At 37.4% G+C, this 23457-nt stretch overlaps 1 protein-coding gene across 1 annotated transcript in view; it reads right to left on the reverse strand.

The window, feature by feature from the left end:
• Window positions 1-1150: 1150 nt before the first annotated feature.
• Window positions 1151-23457, reverse strand: part of ERICH1 (glutamate rich 1) — an 82288-nt gene continuing 59981 nt past the window's right edge. Inside the window, exons 4-6 of the mRNA XM_037391968.1 lie at window positions 14440-14817; window positions 11782-11976; window positions 1151-7109 (exon numbers count right to left, since the gene is read on the reverse strand). Of these exons, the coding sequence (XP_037247865.1) occupies window positions 7036-7109; window positions 11782-11976; window positions 14440-14817 (647 nt within the window). The 3' untranslated portion in view covers window positions 1151-7035. The remainder of the gene's footprint in view (window positions 7110-11781; window positions 11977-14439; window positions 14818-23457) is intronic.

Raw genomic sequence — 23457 nt, forward strand, 5'->3', positions numbered from 1 at the left:
CCCACAAATTGTGCTTTTGTCAGACTCAAGTTACTGGTCTTCACCCTGATAAAAGGAAAATTTATGACCAGGCATCTAGATGGGGGTCAGAGAAGATAATCTCATGCTCTTTTTAGTCTTACCCTCTATGAATCTATCAATATACTGAGTGAGTACAGAGAAAAACTTTCTGAGTGATTTTTTCCATCTGGATAACAATGTCACCCGTAGCAGACTGTAAATCATCCAGTAATAAATATATGTCAGAAACTATCGAGATGATTATATTCTTGTAACGCCTTCTAATTCAGGAATTTATAGTTATTTAATATTTTACACATTAATTTTATACTGGATAATTGAATTAATGTGAAAGGGTTAAGCAGACAGGCTAATGAAACACTGTGCCGTGTACTTAGCTTAATGTGGTTGGAAAAATCAATGCACTTTGGTCTGTCAGTTAGCAATCACAGATTTAATTGAATAACATGTCAAGTATTTTAAACTGTTTACCAATGTAAATAGAATCCAGCACTATAGTAATGGTAATAAGCTACAACGCTTTCTCTGAATTCCAATCAGATTTGAACATGACCTTCATTTTAAGCTCCAACAAGCCAGACAGAGATCAAACAGCTATCATTAAATCTACGGAGTTTGGTGATTACTCCTGTGATTCTGAAAAAAATACATGTGCTATTCTTTCACTCTCTAGAACACAGGTAATGGGTAATCAGTTTGATATTCCTAGCAATGGTTACTCCTTCTCTGTGCGTTTATATTCACCTCCACTTCATTACCGTTACTGGGAGAAGGAATACATCACACAGCAATCTTTTACTGAGCCTATCTGAGAAGTGGTGGAGGGCGCGTTGTGCATGACTGCATGAAGGGAACAAGAAGACCAGAAGAAGCACCTCCTCAGCTTGTGTTGGGTGAGTCCAACCACAGCTGTACAACAGCTCCTCACTCTTCTTCTCCTCCTTTTTACCACTCCCAAACAATGGATTCCCAACAGAAGATATGAAAGCAGCAAGGAGCAGGGTCATAGCCCTGCCCAAGCTGAATGAGCTTGCCACTGCTAGACCAGCTCCAGGAGTAGGTGACATTCTGGTCATGCAACATGTACATTCCTGTACCTTTCTCTGATGTAAAAAAATATATTTTTTTATAAGATCCAGATGCCTGCAACGCAGACATTTCCATTTGACTTACCTGTTTATGCTCCCCTAACAGTCAACGTAAATTCTCTTACTTGTACCTTTGTTCTTACTCTAAAATAGCTGTCTAGAAGCAATCAGTTATATTGGGTTGTACATGTATCTATGTCATCCCAGTGATTACAAAGTTCTTTAGGACAGGCAGGTCAGATGGAAACATTTACACTGCAGACATCTGAAGTTAGGGGAAATTAATCCCACCTCGCATGCTTCCAGGCTCTCCTGAGCAAGCTGCAGATGAGCACTGCCTCAAAGCGCCCACTAAGGAGAACCAGGTCCTTGTTTTACTAGGCTGTTCATGTGTATTGTACATGTAAAAATATTGTGCCATCTTTAACTACCCAGCAGCCTTGCTTACATGTTCTAGCATGTTCTTGACTGGAGTTAGGTCTGTTACACTCCCCTACCACACTGGCACGTCAAACATAATAGAAATTCGCTGTGCTGGGTGGGTGCTGTGCAGCAGGCCAAACCTTGCATCAAATTGCTGCTAGTTAAAGAAAGGAGAAAACATGAGAAAACAGGCAGGCTGAGGTGGGAGTACACAGATACAATAAGGCAACATCAGTCAGCGCAGTAGGCAGTTGTCTTAACACACTACTGACCTAGCTGTTACCAAGCTTCTGGGCAGCATCATGGTAAAGGAGAGTTTTAAAGAAGGAAAGAAAGACAATAGAAAGACTGCTCTACAGAGAGTTGTGGAAGGCACTGTGGGAAAAAGCACAAATGTGTAAATCTAAAAATGTTACAAATGGGTGATGAAAGCTAGTATCAGAGGCTGAGAGGATGGAGGAATCATCTGTGCACTGACTGAGGGACTGGGATGACTGGCAAAGAACCTGAAAGTGAAGCAAAGCAGCCTTTGTAGTTGATGCAACCTATAGCAGCCTCGAGTTGATGCAAGAGAAAAGAAGGTATTGAACCACAGATTCATTCCTTCTCTATTTTTGTGTAGTCCTCTTCAACCTTAGATAACACTACTTACTTCTTTTTTTTGCATTATGTATCCTAAAACAGGATGTACATTGCAGTAATAATGTGAAACTACAGCTTGCTTATACATTTTACAAATATATACAGTTCATTAAAATGACTACAGACTGTTAATTCCACGAAGTTAAATACTCAACGTGGAGAAGTCCTTATTAAAGCTATATATTTGACCTTGACTGACTATGGTGCATATACACTGTTTTCAAATAATCATAGACTATATATAGAGATAGGAAACATATACAGCATTTGTAAATACTGCTTTTTCTTTATGCTTACGTGTTTTTCTCCCGTGGCTTAGTTCAGCACATATCTAGCAGATCTAGCAGTTTAAAAATACACATCTTTTCATCTAAGAAAAACATGTATTAAAAATCGTGAGATACTCAGACATTGTAATTAGCCTATTCAACAAAATTTACTTAGATGCAGTGCAGAGGATGAAGTAGTTAACGGTGACGCTAAATTACCTGCATAAACAATGTGCAATGCAGCCCTCCTTAGGTGCAATCTAGGGCTGAAGCAATTAATCACAAAAGCTACACAGCCATAACCTGAGTTTGGCCCAAATATTAAATATAATGCATTTTACAAATCTTAGAGTTTGCTTTTTTTTTTTCACTACCGCTCTTTGTTACTATACTGAATGTGTAGCATGCTGTACAAGCGTAACACACACCTCTTTCTACTCTATGTCTGTGGACTGCTTTTGTGATATACCAGGTATTACCGGGTGAAATGTGTTTCCTTTGGTCAAAGAGCTGAACAATTTTCTGTTTTCATGATGCCACTCACCACTTTTTTCCTTCCTTTTTTTTTTTTTTTCCTTCCAGATTTTTTTCCCCTAGATATCATTTCAGAGATTCAGCCTACTGAGCAGTACCCACCTGCACACTGGTGCAGGGGAGAAAAGCCAGCTGTCAGAGAAAATACATAAAAGAATTTATACCCCTACATGATTTTAAAGTACTATATAAAATATCACACCACTTATGAAGCAGTCAAAATCTGTAGTATTAGAATCCGATTCCCACATTACACATCCACAGAAGAGAAGAATTAAGGTCTTACAGGCAATTTTGAGAATAAAACATGTACCTATATACAGAGATACTGGTTTTGAACTCATACCCTTGTATACAAGCATAGTGACCAGCTATTCACTACTACTGATACCCAAAACTAGTTCAGCCCCTGTGGTCTTCCTTGTACATGGAGCCTGGGTAAGGGACCACCAGCTACTCAGAGTCTGCTTTCTCTCCCGTTGTGTTGCTGTTCCTTCCTTACTGTGCAATGTTTAATTATGCAAACTAGAAAGTTAACTCTTGAAGCTACATGCAGGCTGTTTTCTAGTTGATGCTTACCTTTGTCCTGTTGGAATCCATGTAGGTTTTAAAACCAAAATTTTAAAGTTCCATCTTCCTAAAAGCTTGAAATATGCTGATAATTGTGTGTGTACAGTTCAGTCTGAAGTTCTGTGATGCAAAGTCCACTAAAAATACTCTTGTATTTCTCAGAAATTCCATATGATACTGCACTTTAATTAGACTAAATGATGCAGAAGAAGCAAACACTCAAGGCTATCTCCTTTTTTTAGTTTAGTTTAGCATGAAAATCCAAAGCGATAAATGTTTCACTGCTATGTTGAAGGAGCCATGTATAGTGAAATGTAAACCACACTGGGTTCATTGGAGGATATTAATTCAAAATTTTTAGTTTTCATATCCCACCTGTGTTGGTTATACTAATGTTCAATGTACACCATAAAAAGTGTAGGGAGATTCAGCACCATTTATTTTAGAGAAGCAGCACAGAAAAGAGACCAGGCATTAGAATTCTGGTGTATGAAATCTTTTTGACTGCAAACAGGATGTTAAACATGGAACCAAACAATCCTTCCCCTCTGCCATTTTTAGAACGTTACCTAATTGACATTATTATAGAATAAACAACGTTAATTTCTTTTGCTTCTAAACTAGACCTTTTGGCTGTGTTCTGCCATGTGTTGCTCTTAGGTGTCCTTACTGCAGTTCAGCACAGTTGTTTGGCACGTTTGTTTCAGAAACAAATACACTCTTATGTGATTGTATTTATCTACAATGACAATCTACAATTTACCTTCTTGAATTTGGTCCAATTTTCTAAACTCTCCAACATCTCAGATTTTACTTTATCTTCTACTCTTTATAATCCCCGTTAATGTAATAGTGGCAGGTTTGATAAGCATAAGATTCAGCTCCTATCACAGGTCATTTACAAAGACATCAGATATCGCTGACTAACTAGCTATGCTCTGAAACTGTTCCCAGGCTTGCTTTGTTAGCACCAACTGATTTCTGCACAGAATATAAGGCTCTTATATTCTTATAAGAATATAAGTGCTTAAAGTGAGGGGGGGAAAAAAGGGAGACTGAAAGCAGTCTTTTCCTCGCTATTACATGATTCAAAGAAAGTACATTTTTGACCTGAGAAATTTTACTTACATTCTGGGATTAAACTACTGATACTACAACATATCTCTGTTTGGCAAAGACAACCAAATCTGCTCCTCTGTATGCAGCTATTAAAAATTCAGCATAATTCTTTTTTAAAAAAATAATGTTATGAGAAATGGCCAAATACTGAAACAGAAATAACGAAGAAGAGAAATGAAAGTAACAAACAGAGCTGTGAGACAAGTGCGTGAACACTTGTGAGGCGAGTGTGTGGAAGTGTGGTAGCGTGTGTCAGGCTCGACTAGCTGGTGAGTAGAAGACCTGCAGAATGGGTAAGAGGGGCCAGGATCCAGGCAGGGACATGGGAGAGGCTGGCAGCCCGCGTTGGTATTCAGGGAATCTGTAAATGGGGGTACGCTTGTAAATCTAGAAAGTGAAGGGCATGTGTGTTTTCACTCATGAACTTCAACCCCCATCAGCCAGAGAAGATGACTATACTTGTGTTTTATATAAGTCCTGTCAGGGTTACTCATGGGTGTTGTTCAAAGGCAGTGCCATGTCTGTGGCGGTCTCTGAAGTCAGCCATCTGAGTGCTGTGTGTGCGCGTTGCTAAGAGGTGCTAAGCATCACTACTGGCTGAACCTGGAAAGATGAAAGCTGCAGCTGACTGCACTGATGAGGGGCTGAGAGACATCCAGGTCTCCAGGTGCACCAGGCTGGATCTAGAGGAAAGGGAGGAGGAATCCCCAGGTCCACCTAAAGCAGCAGCCTTATAACATCCTTCAGCACAGTCACTCGAGTATCAGGAAAGGCAGGCACTACAGTCGTTTGTATGTCCTAATTTGACCTAGTTTGTACTTGTGCTTCAAAATACATATTGTGTATGTAAATTTTATAAAAAATAATTCTTTAATTACACAGTCCCATTCACTTTTTCATAATCAGTCTATAGGACAGATGATGCTTACCTAGTAAGTTGCTGCACATTCCTTTTGTGTGGTTCCTAGGCTTCATTTACTGCACGACCTTCAAATCTTAATCTAGGGATGAAGTGATAAATTTTCTGTGGGGTCTATCAATAAAGTATCTAGGTGCTTCACACTAAAGTGGTACTGTCTTCATTTCCCAGATGTGGCACTGAGGTACACAGCATCTCAGTGAAAAAGTCGCAGCTACAGTTCGGTGCCTATGTGTTAGCAAGTCAGGAGCATTAAAACAGGGAACACACTATCAGTTTTCCTCCTGCAAAGTCTGGTTTAAATATCTTTCCTAGCAGATACAGACCTAATTTAAGTTCTCCCGGGCCACACAGAGCTACCTTAGCTGTAAGACCATTTCTTCTACATCTGCAATCCTTTGGCATGTTACTGACCCCCTTTTAATGAGAAAGAGGTATGATTGTGGTTTTAGTACACATTTTTTAACATCACTGAAAACAATGGCTTGCAATAGGATATATCAACCAATATAATAACTCTCCCCCAATGTTAATATAGTCTCCTCAATAATATATCTCCAAGCATATGTTGAAGGAGATAAATACGTTGCCCCTACCCTACTGATGAGGAAGCTAACAGACTGAGATAAAAGAAATGGTTTGCTCTGTTATCACCTATCAGGTGAATGACTCAGCTGAGAGAAAAGCCTCTCATGAAGCATTTTTTTGTTCTTGTTTCCAAAACACTTTACAGCCATGGATATTATTTACTGCATCTTCTACACGTGGACAAATTCAGTTGCAGAAAGACTACACAGTAATCAGTGAGAGAACCCAGTCCCATAATTCTGCAGCCAGTGAAGCCCAATGGATTGTTACAGGCTGGGCTGTGGAGTATCCTTAAAATGCCATCCAGGTTTCTGCATAACTCCAAGCAGTACCCTACATGACCCACATGCAGAAATGTATCTATTTCTATAATTCAGCAAAAATACATTCCTTAGGCATACTGTTGCTTAAATATAAAAAAATATATTTGTTTTTCAGGTAAACAGCTATATCAGATAAACAAGAAAAGTCAATAAATAAAACTTCCAGAAAGGAATGATCAATTTATAAATAAACAAACACCCCCACCCCCACCCCCCCCTCCAAAGATACTTGTTAAACAAAATACTCGATACAGACTTTATAATTCCAGATAAGGCCCTTAACCTAAAGTGAAATGTACATACTAATCCAGCTGAAGACTCAGGCCATACAGCATATACATATTCTTGACCAACCAAACACAAAAATCACATGTAGTTATACACGGTTTATTGTCTTCTGGAGTTTTAACACAGAAAAATAATTCATTTACCTGAAGGTGTAGAATGTGTATTGACACTGCTCTTCCTGAAAAATTGCTACTTGGTTAAGAGTGTTTACATTAAGTTTTAACCCTGCGCATATGGACACAGGCAAAGCTTTATTTCCTGTTCTTCACAGGAAGGATGTCTGTAATCCAGTAGTGAAACAGAGACGTGACTATCTTGGTATGATCTGAAACAAAGAAAACACATTCCTCCTGAAATACCTCTACAATATTTCTGAGCATTAAAAAAGACTACTTGTGTGAACATCTGTTTTCATTTAGTATTAGCATTTCAGTAAAAACAATGCAGATATCCGAGCTTGAAGACTAGATAAACAGGTGCATTTTCTTTCAGGAGGTCAGTTATTTTTATGAGAAAAAGTTTTGGTTCTATATTTTGGAATCTTATTTGTTATGATTCAGTAACTCAGAAAAAAAGGAGATCGCAATGACATGATCATATGGGTAAGGCTAAAAAGAGTGCAATCTTGTCCAACTTCTTTCTGTCTGAATAGTAATTTCACACATTATTAATTAACTTACAGTAGCACCTAGAAGCCCCAGTTGAGAATGAGTAGTCTTGTACAGACAGATACATCAAAGCCTCAAAGTGCCGTGGCTTCTGTCTTAATTCAGAGATTATCTATGCGGCTTTACTTATTTTTAACGACAGGACTTTCCACAGTACTTATCACGTAATATCACATTTAACATGGTTCTATAACGTTATGCTAACATAGCTTTCACATTTCCTTTTCTTTGAATGTTGATTAAAAAAGAAAAAGAAAAAAGGTTAAATTTAATCATTTTAGGGCTTCTGTGTGTCCAGTCAGTGCACTGTTGGCACACAGTAACTGCATTACTTCTGGTCTGCAAAATATATCCCCCTGCCACCTGCCACAATGGAGACACATATAAAGGACAACTTTCCAAAAAAAGGTAGTTAAAAGAAGCTTCTGGTTCCTTCTGTGAGTGATAATTTCCTAGGCAACAAGGGAAGAGTATATTTGAGACTTGATGCTAACCAACAAAGGGAAAATGTTAATAGATAATGGAATGAAGTTGATGAGTAGAAGCTGAATGAGTTCATAAATTAGGAGATAATGACTTTTTTTTTAATTAGGCAATCACCTTTAATAATTGATGTGAAATAGGAATTAAGTAGTCCTCATTTCAAAAGCTACAGTTTCCAACCAGCAAATGGAGCATTACTTCCAGTAACAGCTCTTCTCCTTTGCCCACTGCACTGTGCAGGATCATGAAAGTCTCTGGCTTCCTTTTGGCAAATGGCCACGGACTTTCTGACAGAGATCTGCCAAGCCCCCATCATGAGAAACGCATGTCTATTTGACTTTGAAACATTTTCTTCCCTGAACTTACAGAAGACATTACGTAAAGGTAAGTACTTTTTGATAAAGACTACCAAATAAATGGAAATAGTAATAGGACATTTTGTTCTTTTTTACAGTCTAAGAACAATGATTCTTCAAATAGCCATGCTCAGAAACCCTTGTCCAACCTCAACTTTGTATGATTGTATGAAGTACAAGGCCAAAGGTAACTTGACAGAATAACTTGAAGCACAGAGCACAAGGTAAGTTGATGGAGGATGACCACTAGACAGAACAATCTGTATTTCTGAATCACAGAGATTTGCTTGTTCAAGTATGTTTTGTCATTTAAATGAAGGGCTAAACCCCCTACTTTAATATTGATAATTTTTCTCTTTCAATTTCCTTAGCAATTCCTTCTTCCTGCAAAATTTTGCCGACCCTACCACCAGCTTTGTAAGACCTTTATTTGATATGGCTGCAAATATTGAGATCCAAGAGCTCAAGACACTGTTTTCTTCATAGTTTCTTTTTTGTTTTGGTTAAATCATGATTCCCAATCTGAATAACATGCTAAGAGGTGTGAAGGAAATACCAAAACATGGTCTTGAACCAATGATTTTCAATTTGTGGTCTGCAGACCTTGGGCAGACCATAGCTTTACACTAAAGGGTCTGTAAAATACTACATGCACCCCCACCCCCACCGCCACCCCAATTTCTCATCACTAGGCATAAACCTGCCAAGTGGGACTTGGTAACCCCAGTGGAAAATTAGATTGAATCATAACACATATATGTTATGTGTTATGATTCCTCATAATATATATATGAGGAAATAAAGGAGATATAATGGTATGTTTGGCCTGTAAAGTTTACTAACAGAGAATGTGCACTTCTATGAAAGAGATGGATCACTTCTCATTTGTTTCCTATTCTTTCCTTCCTTGAATTAAAGATAAAACTGAACAAAATATAGCACCCATTATTGTTTCTTTGATGCTGGCATCTTAAGTAGAATCATAACCACAGGAAAAGGGTTAATATACTGCTTCTTGAGCTACAGAGAATAAAACAGGTTTATTTGTAAAACTAATACACCTTGCTAAAATGAAGAAAAAAAATGTCTTCACCATATTAATAAGGAATGACCTTTTCTTCTCATACATCATGTCCCAGTAAAAATAAACAAAACAGAAAAAAAGGCAAGATAATCAGACAAACCTGTAAAAAAACCATGAGATCACTATGATGTACTATACATTTCTGTCTCCACAAACAGCCCTAACCTGTATTTGTATAAAAAAATCTTGAATTTGCTGAGATAAGTTTTTGTATTAACTCTTATCACCTGTTTATTGGGAATGAAGTATAAATTCCCAAAACTGGGCAAGATGACCTATTTTTGAGCCAAAAGTAGAAAAAAAGTACAATTAAAAGCCTAATTCAAGGTAAAATTTCAGAGCACTAAATTCTCATTCACTGAAATTCCTGAATTACAAATAGAATGTATTGTTAAACTCTGATGAGGCAAATTAATATCTGGCAGGTATTTAATTATACTTTAATAATTTATAACAAATGTATTTTCCTCTTTCTTACATTGTTGTACCTCTTGAATAACCTATCAACTACTATGGTCACACCACTGTGAACTGGGAATGAGATTAGAATTGAGCCCAGAGCGACAACAGTTACTAGGAAAAAAAAAAAATCGACTGGAAGAATAAATAATTTCAGGCTGTATCAGCAAGAACATAAATGAATTTAAAAATTTACTCAGAAAATTTTCTTCTGCTTTTTCAAGTGACAAATACATACCTCAGAAAATTAGGGCAGTTGTATGGATTTGTTTCTAATTTGCTTCTGTTTTCTCTCTTCAGTTTGACATTATTGCTATATAAAAGTAAACAGAGCAGCTTGCCTCAATACTGCAAAACCCAACAGATTTCCTACTGTATTGAGCAGAATTTGGAAAAGGCCTGTAAGGAATAGCCTGATTGTGGTCACTTCAACAGCTCCATTCCAATTTAATGAAAAGAAGCTGAATTAGGTCATTTAATAAAGGGCCAATACTATTTTCACCATTCCTGCTGAGTCCTACTTAGTTTGCAAACGTGTATTACATCAATGAGACTATCTGTTTGTAATTAAGATCACAGAATGTAGGCTTTAAAGTTAATTATTGAATGCACAGAAGGATTTTGTTCCATGTGGATACTTCAGATAGATCGGAGCTTTGAGGGTTCTCATACTCCACATCTAAACTTTGAAAGAATACGTATTTACTTCTGTTAAGCGTGTCCTTTTCAGAATGTATCAGCTATGAACTCTACAGGCAGGAATTCTCCCATTTCTGTGTTTTTACAATGCACAGCATGCAGTAGGCTCCAGTCTTGACTGGGATCTTTAGCCACTACCATGCTGTAAATTATTTAATGATGTTACAAGCAGCACTGTCTTCTTTGAATGTTATTCCTAAGCCTCTGACGGCTATGATTTTATTTACTCTATTGATGCACTACTACCAGCTCAGTCATTACTCTTCAAAAGATGCAGAACACAATCTAAAATGGTTGAGATTCTCTCGTGCCATAGCAAGTGCTCTCAACTGATCAAATTCTTTGGGAGGCAAGAGAATTCAGCACATCTTGTAGATTTGTCTGATGCTGTAACAGAAGTACTAATGACAAGTAACAATGACTGTTTAAATGAAAACTACTTGGAAAATGAATTATTATAGCTTCTATGGACTACATGCTGATCCCACATTTACTTGAGGAACTATTAACTGTTCAAGAAGAAATTCTACTAAAATGAAAGGGATTATAATAGAGAAAAAAAGGAACATGACTGAAATCAGACTTGTGCCTCAGGGATGAAAAGATTTAGTAACAGAATAATTTTTATTTTTATGAATGACTTTATAGTATCATTTATTATAAAGAGTGACTTAACGTTTTTACATAATCAACACTATTTTTAGAAACTTAAACCAGACATTTATATTTAAACAAAAACAAAGCTGTAAATCAAAGTTTGGCATGCAAAATCTACGTGTTAAAGAAGCCACATAGGTGACCAAGAAGAAATGAAATAATGGGCTTTATTGATTTTTATGCACGCAAAATTAATCCTTAACTGGATGAGTGAAATCTCCAAAATAAACAAGATAATTTCTATGACTTAAGAAGTCTACAGAGAGAATGTATTAAAAAATAGGCTTTAAACATGATTAAAACTTAAAACAGTTAAGATTTAAAACGTACTGTTTTAAGAACCTGAATGACCTTGTAGTCTATAGTTGCTGCAAAATATGAAAATTTTCCGTATTGATTGTAACCAAACATGAAAAAGGGAAAATCACTGTATTTTTGGTGGGAATTATGCTTCAAATCTTGTATAAGCGTATATTTACTACTATATAAATATTTACAGCTTCCAAATAAAAAAAACCACTGCAACAAATTTGAGTTTTAATCTATACACAAAAGAACATCAGATAATGAACATGAATGAATGGTACCTACCAGAAGGCATCATGGATTGTTCTTGGAATTGTTTCAAAGCATCCTTCAATCTCTCAATATCCTGCAGCAATACAAGGGATTTCAACTGATGTAGAAGAGTCACATCTGAGGAAGAAATGGTGCGAGATTCAAGACATTGTAAAACCTCTTGGGCAGCTGCACAGTTTACAGCTGAATCCGTGCATTCTGATTTATCTGGAAAAACAAGTGGAAAAAACCCAAAACTCAATGAACACAGAGAATTTTCCTAATTATATTTTCTTTTCAAATACAGCACCTTCCTTTTCAGTACAACTTACAGCCAGATATCTCGTACCAGAAGGCAGCTTGCTCCTCCTATTTTTTGTTAAATATTAAAACAATGGTAAGAGGGGAAAGTGTCAAATTCAAGAAGTAAAAAGGACAATAAGATTCATAGTGACAAGAATGCAAGAGGAGTCTAGATATTCAAGATTAGCACAGGAAGAAGGTGTGATGAAGAAACTGTACTGTGGCCAAAGCACTGTGTTTTTGCTTCCCATACACTATGTATTATAAAAATGCACACCTATTTTTTTCCCTTTGGAGATGGGGAAGAACTCTGTGGAACTACTGCAAAGAACTTCTGGAGGCATCCGATTATCTTGTTGCTGTACTTTTATATTTTTATTTAAAAAGCAGATATTACAGCATGCAAGACAGCAGAGAAAGGGACGCATTGTTTCTACAGTACTAAAGCATAAATTCATTCTTCCACTGCAGTAACAATGCGTAGTCTGTCCCTTTAACCAGACTTCTTTTTAATTCTTCTGTTTTACCAGCAAGCCAACTGAGAACAGATTTTTCCCGATTCAGCTTTCTGACATAAGTATGAGAATCCAATGTGACCATTTGAAAATACTGCTAAAAGCAATGGCTTCCAATTTTATCTAAAAAGCTAGGGAGTGTTAAAGTCATTCAACTAGAAAAGGCAAACAGCATACTGTCAGATCTATATATAAACTGGGATTTGCCTAACAAGAAAGTTAGTCACGCTATGATTTATGGATGTGACATCTCATCTGCAGATGAACCTTCTTTTACCTGAGAATTTCTTTCCATGGATTCCAAGGTCCCCACTGGCTCAACACTCCAGTCTACGGGTTTGATGCCAGGGCCAGTCAGTGTGTCAACCACTGCTAAGACCCGAGCTTGACTTCCAGGAAAGCTGGAAGCTCAACACTTTTTCTTAAAATTCAACATGCAACACAGCTATGGCCAACTGACCAGGTTTCTGTTCTGGGACATGTATTAACAGCAGAACTGTTACCTGAGTTTGCAATCTTTCTCAGTTACTCTGGAGTCCCACTACAGCTAATGCATGTAGTTTAGCTTGTATTTACTTAGACATACACTGAAGTAGTAAAATTTTTATTTTTGGTTATGGAAATACATTAGCCAGAAAGTAGGATGGCTTTCCAGTGCTAGGCTAAGTACGAACACATGACACAGCAGAAAAATTGTGACAGTAAGGAAAGAAAATTCTATGTAAAAGTCTTGAGAAAAAAATTAACATGAAAATCCTGATGTCATCTTGACACAGTTTTTAAAGTCAGTCCACGGTCTAAAGAGGAATTTTTATGGGAGTAGGAGCTAACAGCTCTGACTTAAGATGGACTCATACAGGTAGGTAAGCTGTTTAATACTCTTCGTTCAGCTCCACAAAGACAGTCAAGGCAAGGCCATGCACTTTGAAAATTTTTTCACTGCTTTTTTCCAGTTTTATAAGACTGTTATAATTTTAAAGGTATGTTCCAAGCTGAGCAACTAAAGAACACACCTTGCCCTGAAGAAAAATGTATTTCATTCTCAGTGATACCAACATAACCTGGTGTATGTACAGGTAAGTACTGTAGTACTTACCATTAAAACTTCATTATCTCTGAAAGGCTTTTATGATGCAAGCACCATACAAGCAGCGTTTTAGGAAGTCCACATAAGAAACAAACAGTAGGAATTTATCTGATTTTAGTGGCCAGGTGAGCATTCAATAGGCCATTAGCGATAACAACCATGCAGTCCTTTTCAAATTGCTATGAAACGCATATTGAGCATCAGTTCACATGCATCTTGTTCACAAGTGCTTTATGCCAATACACTTTCCCGGTGCCAACAGTATCTTCCCCTTTCCTATTGGATGCTGTCTGTCTAGATTTCCTTACATATTACAAATAAATCTCCTCCCGGGAAAAAGAACTTTCTGAAAAGTGGGTTGGTTCAGAGATAGTAAGCATGAAAGTAGCTCAGGACAGCAATCATTGCCCTCATTTGAAGGTCTCTGAAAGCAAGTAATCCTTCTGGATGTTTGCTTGCAGAGGAAAGAATTTGGTCCATTTAAACCACTACATTTACCCCGAGTGCATTGGAATGTTCTAAAAAGGAGAAAGGAATATTATTTATATTTTCAAAGACACAGAAAAAAAGAGATTGGGACCACAGTTTTTTATATTGATGTGGATTCTTACCTATACATGCATATACCAGAAATCAGGACAAACACTAAAGTGCTTGTGTGTCTCATTGAGTTCAAAACTGACACTTGTCCAGTAGATTTGACCCATTCTACAGCAATAATGTGTATATCTATTTTCCCCTACGTGGTAATACTAATGAAAAGAAAGGACAAAGAGTGGTACATACTGTCAGCAAAATAAATTTTTTGTGTTGCCTGCAGGAAGTCCAGAATGCTATCTGCCTTTTCATCTGTGTCTTTTAAGCCTGCTGCTTCTTCTCTGTTGTTTTTGTCAGGCTGATATGTAAAATCCACACCGGTAGTTTTTGATATCAAGCCAGCTGCTCTCATTTTTTCTTTCTGTCGTTTCTTTTTCATTTTCCTCTTCTTGTTTTTGCTTAGTTTGGGACTGTCTATCTGATGCAGCTGTAAATTATCTTGAACAAGAGTCTCTTGCATTCCAGATTCTGTTTGTTCTCCATGTAAATTATTACAGTTTTGCAAACTGCTCTTTTGTTTCTTCCTGCGAATGCGCTTTCTCTTGGTTTGTCCTTGATATTCCTCCTCTGCAGATTCAAAAGAGACATGATAGTTGTAAATAAGAGGATCTGTAATAAGCATTTTGGGACTGCATACAATGAAATATTACTCCCTTCAAATTCTGGGATGTCTGAGTGGCTCTAACCTTACTTTTATGTTTTGAATGCTATTCAGTACTACAGTGTCAAAGCCAAGTTTTCTGAATGCATTGAGTAAGATGACAAGTTCTTTTCTCTTCTGCTTTCAATAAAGACTGTACTTTCCTTCGTGCCACATACTTTGCATCACATTTACTTTCTTAAGACAGATAGTATGGTTCTATACAGGGAGTGAGGTCAAAAGAATTGCCAGGGCAAAAACCAGTATGTGCAGGCTGGGGGAGATGGGATGGGAAAGCTTCCCCAAGAGCCCGACACCACCAGTTGGCAGACTTTATCAAGAACTGAAGAATGCACGTAAGTCACAATAAAAGATGATAGTGTTTATATTGGTGATATCCCTTCACAATAGTGCTGTGCTTTAAAAACACCAGTTTCTGATTCTTCCACTTTTTCCTCCTTAAACATCCTCCTCCTTTGGGAAATCTCACTGCTTTGGACATCAGCTTTATGGGGAAAGCATGAAAGGCATCAGTGACCTTGGCAAGTAATCTCTGATCTCTTTAACAGCCTGTCTTAGTTCTGTTGTTTCCTTACTACATTATAATTTACTTCCTAGCTGATTCTTCAAAAGGCTCAAATGTCATGGGAAAGTAGTTCCTCTTGCTCTCCAAAACAGCTTTCAGGCTTCTTTACTCACATCTTATCCCTGTACAGAAAGTCAGAGTTCTGAAGTCACCTCTGACCCTGAACTGACTGCCCCTCCTACACACTCACTTGTGAGCACAAGCCCTCCTGGCACTAGCAAGGGCAGACTGCCAGAATCCATCTTCCCTTTGACTGCACTGCTGCTGAAGTCCATATTCGTGACTATAGTAATTCCTGTCTAATTAACCAAAATTCCCTCTTTCATAGCCTAACAAAATCCTCACATGTTTAAACATCATGGAGTGCAGACTACCCTGTTCTTCTAATGTCTTGCTCTAGAAAATTAAGCCATTTATCCTTCCCGCAACCTCTACCTGCATGTTTCTAAACTCCTCACAGTGCACTGAGCCCAGTGCTCTTATTTGTCTGGTTTTACACCATTCCCTTAGGGTTAAAGAATCTTTGCTTGGCTAATGCTGGTGCAATGCAGGAGAGACACCTGAAGCCCAACAAGAATTACTTGCATAGTCTCCTGAACTGCCTCTCATTCTCAGCTTGTTTGGCCTTCTCATCACTCCTCCCCCTACCAGTCTTCACGTCTATTTTCTCCATGGTTGGAGGCCCTTTCTTTCATTGCCGTTTCTTTTTCTGTCTTGAACTCTGTCAGCTCTGAGCCACTTTCTCTCTTTAAATACCACTACAAGACTTCTAGTTCTTTAGCTGACGGATGACTCACTGCAAAGCAATTTTCCATACTTTCTATAAAGAAGGCTGCATAAAAATAAATTTGCTGTATTGTAACTGAACACCACAGCATGTTAAAGACACACCAAACATCACCTCGTACCCACAGTGCGGAATGTTCTGCACACATGGTATTTGAGCTAAGTATCTTTATACATGATTTGGACATATGGGATGTGGGAAAAATAACGTCTGTGTCGTTCTGTAGGAATAAAATATCAAAACTGAAGGCAGATATGAATGGTGAAAGATGCTATAAACAAAACATCAATGTTTCATCTTAAGATCTAATTTGGATTTTCATGGCTGTATTTGTGTTCTAATAGGTGAATTTCACTGTAAACATAGATACATTGTTCTGTAAAATTTCTCGCCCCTCCGTTAACCTGAACCACAGTGTTTGCTAATAAAGCTACTCTGTTCTGTGCTCTCAGCAAATGGCCCAACATGCCCTTTGAGCATTTAAGAATCACTAAATCTCAGCAAAATTGCAGCATGTTGCGCAGCCAAGCACTCTCAATTGGTTTGAAGCCACTTGAAAAAATGGTGCAGAAGGCAGAACAGGTCTTAAGATAATTGATATTTTGAGTCAAATCCAGAAGTTTGCTTATCTTTGGTAGCTCAAGATAGCAGGAGGTCTGAAGAGACCAGGGTAACACTGTCAAGGCAGAATGAATGTAGTCTTCCTATGTGTATGTAATTAAGATAAACACCTGAATGAAAGGAAATCAGAACTGTGCTGAGTTTCCTCCAACACAGAAAACAAAAACACAAGACTTGACCTCATTCTGTTGAGGAGTTAAACTGCAAGTCTTCTAGCAGCTTTTGTCATTCTTTGCCCCACATTTTAATATCTTTTTAGTATCTACTGCTCCATGAATGGGAGGTACTAGTGATTCAGCATCAAGAACAGATGAAATCAGATGTTGACAAATGCAGAGCAATGCACACAAAAGGGATTAATTTGAACAACTCACTACTAGGGTTAGAGTGAACTGTTATCAGCTGGGGAAAAACAAAACAAAAGCCAAACCTATGCATCAGTATGGAAAGCTCAATGAAAACATTTGCTCAGTGGGTATCAGTTATCAAAACAGCAAACACCTTGTTTGCATACATGAGAGAGGATGGAAAACAACAGGAAAAATATTCCAAAGCTATTATACAAACCTGTTGCACTCTACAAGCTTGTAATGCTGTTTCTTTGCATAATCCCATCACAGTAAGACTTTTGCCAACAAGAGGAGGACTCTCAGAGAAGTCACCAGAGAAACTCAATAAAGATTTGTATGATTTGTGTTGAAAGAAAGAATAATAAAATGGACCCTGTTTCTGCCTCCTGATGCAAGAACAAGGTGACATCTAATTAAACCGAGCAGTTTCACAAGGAATTAGAAGAAAGTAAATACCTGTTTTACAAACAGCACAGTTAGCTTACTGAATTCACATGTGTGTGGTATGCACAGGAGCCAAGAGTTCAATGGGATTCAAGAACTGGTTGTTTGTATAGTCAGTCAAGCTAGCTGATTATAACAGCTATGCTAAAATATAAGTAAGAGTTATACAAGAAATTTAAACCATGTTTAGGTCACAGCCCACACAATGATCTTAAATGAAATGTTCAGTGGGATTCACCTCCCACAACTTTGGCTGTCTGAAAAGAAAATACTTAAGAGCGTACTTAGATCTGCACTCCCTCTGATAAATCAAGAGACACTATCATCTTCAAAAAGCAATTTACCTCACCCTAAACCAGCTGGGACGGAAATGCACCCTGAAGGTCTTCCTCTTTCACCCCTTCTGTTAACCACAAAGGAAATATAGACAATAAATTTGGACAAGATGCTTTCAACAAATAAGAAGAATTGGTCTCTTTTATAAAAATTAACAGTATGGGGGAAGGTGTTAACATGAGTTTGCTCATCAGATTGATTTTTACTAATTAACAAACCCCACTGTTACAAAAAACCAAACCACCCAACTTTTCACTGATCCTCTACATTTCAAACCAGTAGGCAGGTCTGATAACATTTCAATAGATATGAACTTGGTTTCAGTAATTTTTCCCACTGACTGAAGAGGTTTCTTATATCAAAGCAGCATAATTAAAACAAATGCAGGGAATACTACACAAGCAATCTTAGTAAGGTATTGAATATATACTTAAGCAACATCGATAGGAATATGAACTTTTAGACAACAATAACTTTAGCCACAACTGCAGCTACAGCTTGTCCTAATTCCAGAAGAGCTGATGATTCTTCTCCTTCTGTTCCGTAATGGCCTGTCACCTCTCTCCCTCCTGAGACTCATCTGTGCTCCACAAGTAGCTTAATTTATCACATAATCCAATTATGCAGAAGCAGCTGTCTTCAACCCGTTTAGTCTGGACTTGGTGCCCTCTCAGACTGAGCAAAGTTGGCTTCCAGACAGAATACCCATATACATTTTCCAGTCGTGGTCGTAATTTTATAAGGATTTCTTTCAGCCTTACACTCCTCAGGAACTGTTCAGAGTTAAAAATAACTGTTTTCTTTCTTTGTTTGTTTGGGGGGTTTTTTAGGTGTTTTTTTTTTTTTTGCGCTTTTTTTCCCCCCCATAGGTAATTTTTAGTCTAGATTACTTTCCTGATGCAGTTTACCATGCAGCTGCACAGTCACACTAGCATGACCGACAGAATGATATGGAAGTGGGAATGAGTAGCCTGAAAAGGAAAGTCAGCACCAAAAGAGTCATCTTCTAACAGCCTATCTAATCCAGCCTGAAACATTAAAGTTTTCTGCACACAAACTACCTGTCTTCTTAACAGAACAGAGGCAGAAAAATGTCAGAAACAGACTTAAAATGAAACGGAGGACTCAGTTTACAGATACTGCTTATTGAATTTTGATAATGAAAAGTCAGCCCATCCAGTTTGTATCTTCAAGGAAAAACAGAAAATGATAAAAATAATGATATACATCAAGGCTCCAAATAAGCTGACTTGCATTTATTAACTTATACCATATTAGTAAGTTATTTTGTGTTCATTATCACAGCAGCTAGAGACACAGAGATTAAATACAATGCTTTACATAGGCTAACAGCAACAGCTGACTGTTCCTCCCAAGCAAACTATCCATCAGCCTGAAGACATTGCTGGGAATTCTGTGATTGAAAAGATGAGCTCAAGTTTATCTTTATTATTTCAGCTCCTTTACACAATGGCTGATGGAAACATTCAGGGAAAGCATCATACAAGACAATGAAAAATGGGAGGCTATTTATTAGGTGTCTGCAAGTAAGGTATACAAAGTTCCACAGCATGCCAAACTGCAGTTTGGCTTTCCCGTATCTGAGAAGCAGCAGATAATACTAGGGTTTTTTAAAAATCGGGTCCCTAAACACTATTAGAACAAACCTTTCAAACAGCACATTAGAAAAAAGAGAGATAAAGCAGATTGAGGAAAAGATAGTCAAAGAATATCCTTCAAGCTTTAGAATCTCCTCTATAACGTGCTCATCATGACTGAAGTACAGCAGCTGGCTCTCCTGCTCAATGACCAAGTCCCATAGCAGGCTTTCTGGATGTTGTTCATGGTAATTTTTTGATTTTGCTCAAAAGAAACCAGACATGGGCCTCTCCCGGTTTTTCATCCAGTTTAAACTCTTTTCTTCTCCCTAATAAACTGGATGGATTTTCCATGGTATACCGAGCAGTCAGTGCAGAGGAATTTAATTTTGGTTTAGGATCTTGCAAGAGAAAAAAATAATGTTATTTTTGGTGCCAATTAAGATATCAGCAGCTACAATTTGGCCAAGAGTGAAAAGCTGTGGTTAACAAATGCAATAAAAAGTAATGGTTCATTAGAAAACACGCAATACTGAAAAGATCTCAACACGCAATACTGAAAAGATCTCAACACGCAATACTGAAAAGATCTCAACACGCAATACTGAAAAGATCTCAACACGCAATACTGAAAAGATCTCAACACGCAATACTGAAAAGATCTCAACACGCAATACTGAAAAGATCTCAACACGCAATACTGAAAAGATCTCAACACGCAATACTGAAAAGATCTCAGGATCACAAGAAGCCATTATTATTTTTTACACACTTTTTGGTAATTGTTTTAGATCATCATTTGAACTCCGGACCCCCCCCCCCCCCCCCCACTGTGAAGGTTTTAGTAATCTACAACACTTTTAATGTTGGAGAAAAGTGCGAAAGACTGGAATTTAGGATAGGGACTGTCTTTTGTTTGTTCATTCATACTAAGTTTTTATATTTACAGGTAAAGATTTCATATAAAACTGGCAAATGTTGCATATATGCTGCATACCACAACTGAGTACTACCTCTTGGATTTAAAGCAAATCCAATTAAGAGTAATGACAATAATAAGTAAAGGCAGATATCACAGTCTGCAAGTCTTCAATGCTAAATGTTTATGTGCCCCCATTGGTGAGGGGCTTTATAAGCATTCTTGTAAAAATTCAAGGAAACCACATTAGTTGTAGCTTATCCACAGATTTCCTGGCTTTTCAAAGAATTCCAAGATAACGTGTAGATTTTCTCTTTGTAAACCCCATGTCGATCCTTCCCATGCTGATCACAGGCTTTCAGGCACCTGCAAATCTTATCCTGCATTATAAATTGTGCTAAACTTCCTACGGCAAACACCAGGATTACAGGCTTGCAGTTCCCTAGATGATTTAAGACCTGTTAAAAAACAACTGGACTCTCACTATTCAGCCTCAAAGTCTCTGATAACAAAGCAATTTGAAAAGCAAGTGGTTATGCATCACTGTCAGTAATGTAGGCAATTTTCTTCCTTGAATTCTTTCACAAATTTTAGGTAAATAAAATCTGGTACTGGTGATTTTATTTTATAACTGTTCTTTTGCATGACTATTAAATAACTACAGTTTCACATATCCTTTGAGAAAGCCCAAGAAAGAGCGTTCCAACATGGGATTCTCCATAGTTTTTTCCCCACATATAATATCAAAGCAAAGAATTTCTTTAACTTCACTGAAACAAGCCTTCTCAGTATTCCTTCTACACCATGATAATTGGCTCAAGAGACTAGCAGGCACATTGCTCCTGATACATCAGAAGTAAAACTATTACTGGTTTTAATTTTTTGTACCATTTGCTCAAATAGTCCTTAGCCTGTCTTACCATATTATTATATTTAGATCTGTTTAAAAACATAACTTGGGTGTGAATTCAGGTTTTAAAAGGACACCTACTTCTTTCTAACAACTTCCTTTACGCTGTTGTCTAGCTCTGCTCTCTTCCTTTTGCTTTTTCTCAAGCCTTTCATGACAGGTGGTGGGCGCTGGCCTTGAATATCACATATGGTGTCCTTATGTAGCTTCCAGATCCCCTGGTCCAACTTTCTTCTCTTAGCTGACCTTTTTTAGGTTCTTTTTAGCAAGTATCTTTGTTTTTGTGTAGTGCCCTTTCTTGAAGTGGATCACAACTGCTGTGGATTTTGGATATTTTGTTGTTGTTGTTGTTTCAAGTAAGATGTTGAACCTAATTGTTGCTGTTGCAACGTGCCTCTTGTGAACCAAATTCCACCTAGGACAATGTCAAGAGTCACGTTTCCTCTCACAGCCCCACCAACCAATGCCTTGGTTATTCACTGGGTATAAAAATTGAGACTTTTCACAACATGCTGATGCATCAGTTCCAGGGAGAAACTGAAGATCCCTTTAGTACCCTCTCTGCTGCTGCTCTGATCTTTCAGCGCACAGCAATGAGTATTCACAATCCCAGCTGGGTATATGATGAATCACTCTAAGCTTGCTTTGCTTTTTGATATGTACACGCAGTCCACACACATGTTGATTTAAGGCATTCAGGAGATACCAGAAACTATTCCGTTGAGTAAATTAATTTTGACAATCATGTTTCGGGCCTCTTGCCATTTTATACAAAAACCTGTGTTTGCTGAAGCCCTTAAGTTTTCTTAAATAACAGCTTTTCTAATACAAATTCTGTACTGTCCAATTACTTAATTTTTAAACAAAACTGAATATTTTGACCTTTTATTGATCTTTCTCATTATATTTGTTTACAGTTCAAGCTCACAATACTCATTCAATTTTGCTTTTTTTGGGGTGATGCACAAACAATCTGAGTCAATTTCCATTGCATAGAGGCATCATGCAGCACTTCCTAAATGGGCTCAGTGCTGCTTCTGAAAAAAACCTGAGAATTATTATATTGACTCTGTGAGGAATATAAAAAGAAAATCACAGAGCCAAGCATAATCACGGACATGAAATAAGAACAGAGATTCAGTGACAATCAGGAACTGTTTTGAAGGCAACTAAATAAAAAAAGCCCAAGGATCCTAAAGCTGCTGATGGGAGTTTCTACAGTTTAGCAGCCACAAAGACTAATTGCTACTAAATACAGAAACCTTCTTAGTCTCTGCTAATAAGATTGCATCCTTGTATTTGAACAGAAAGCATCACCATGATCAGAGGGAGAGATTTCTAACATTTATAACTGGAAACATTTTAAACTTTTGATATCACATTTAGACTTTTAAAAAATGTGTTCTTCCTTTTAACTACGCAGGACACAAACACACATTCAGAGTTTCTTTTAAAGTCTGTTTTTTCCCCCAGAGCTAGTTTTCAACCAACGCTTAGTTTAAAGAATCCAAAGCTCTTTCTTTGCTCAGAACACCACCACAAATGATAAGAAGAGCTGCAATCTCAAAATTCCGTTCAGCTTTTAAAATGTTCTTTACAAATATACCAGCTAAAATAGTGTGAAGTGTAAGAAGTCACTCAGACTACAGGACCAAAAACTATTAAATGATAAGCAACCTAATAGAAAACTGGTATCTAGTTTTCACCTGTGATAAAACAGTATCAAAGAGCAGATCTAAACTGAAAGTACAATCTTGTACAGAAGAGCTATCTAAAAGCACACAGGCTCTGATACAGCAAAATGCAGGTAGTCAGCAAAAAAAAAAGCCCCAATTTATCAATTTCAGTTATCAAATATTTAAATATGATACCTCAATTCAATTTTTGCAATACTGCACGGCGTCTTGTAACTTTTTACACAGCGTCCAATAACCAATCACATTTAAGCCACATACGAAAGCTGCCACAACTACAATTTATTACACTTTTTTCAGTAAATCCTATTTCAAGACACTC

This window comes from Falco rusticolus, chromosome 6 (assembly GCF_015220075.1).
Source record: "Falco rusticolus isolate bFalRus1 chromosome 6, bFalRus1.pri, whole genome shotgun sequence".
Taxonomy (NCBI): domain Eukaryota; kingdom Metazoa; phylum Chordata; class Aves; order Falconiformes; family Falconidae; genus Falco; species Falco rusticolus.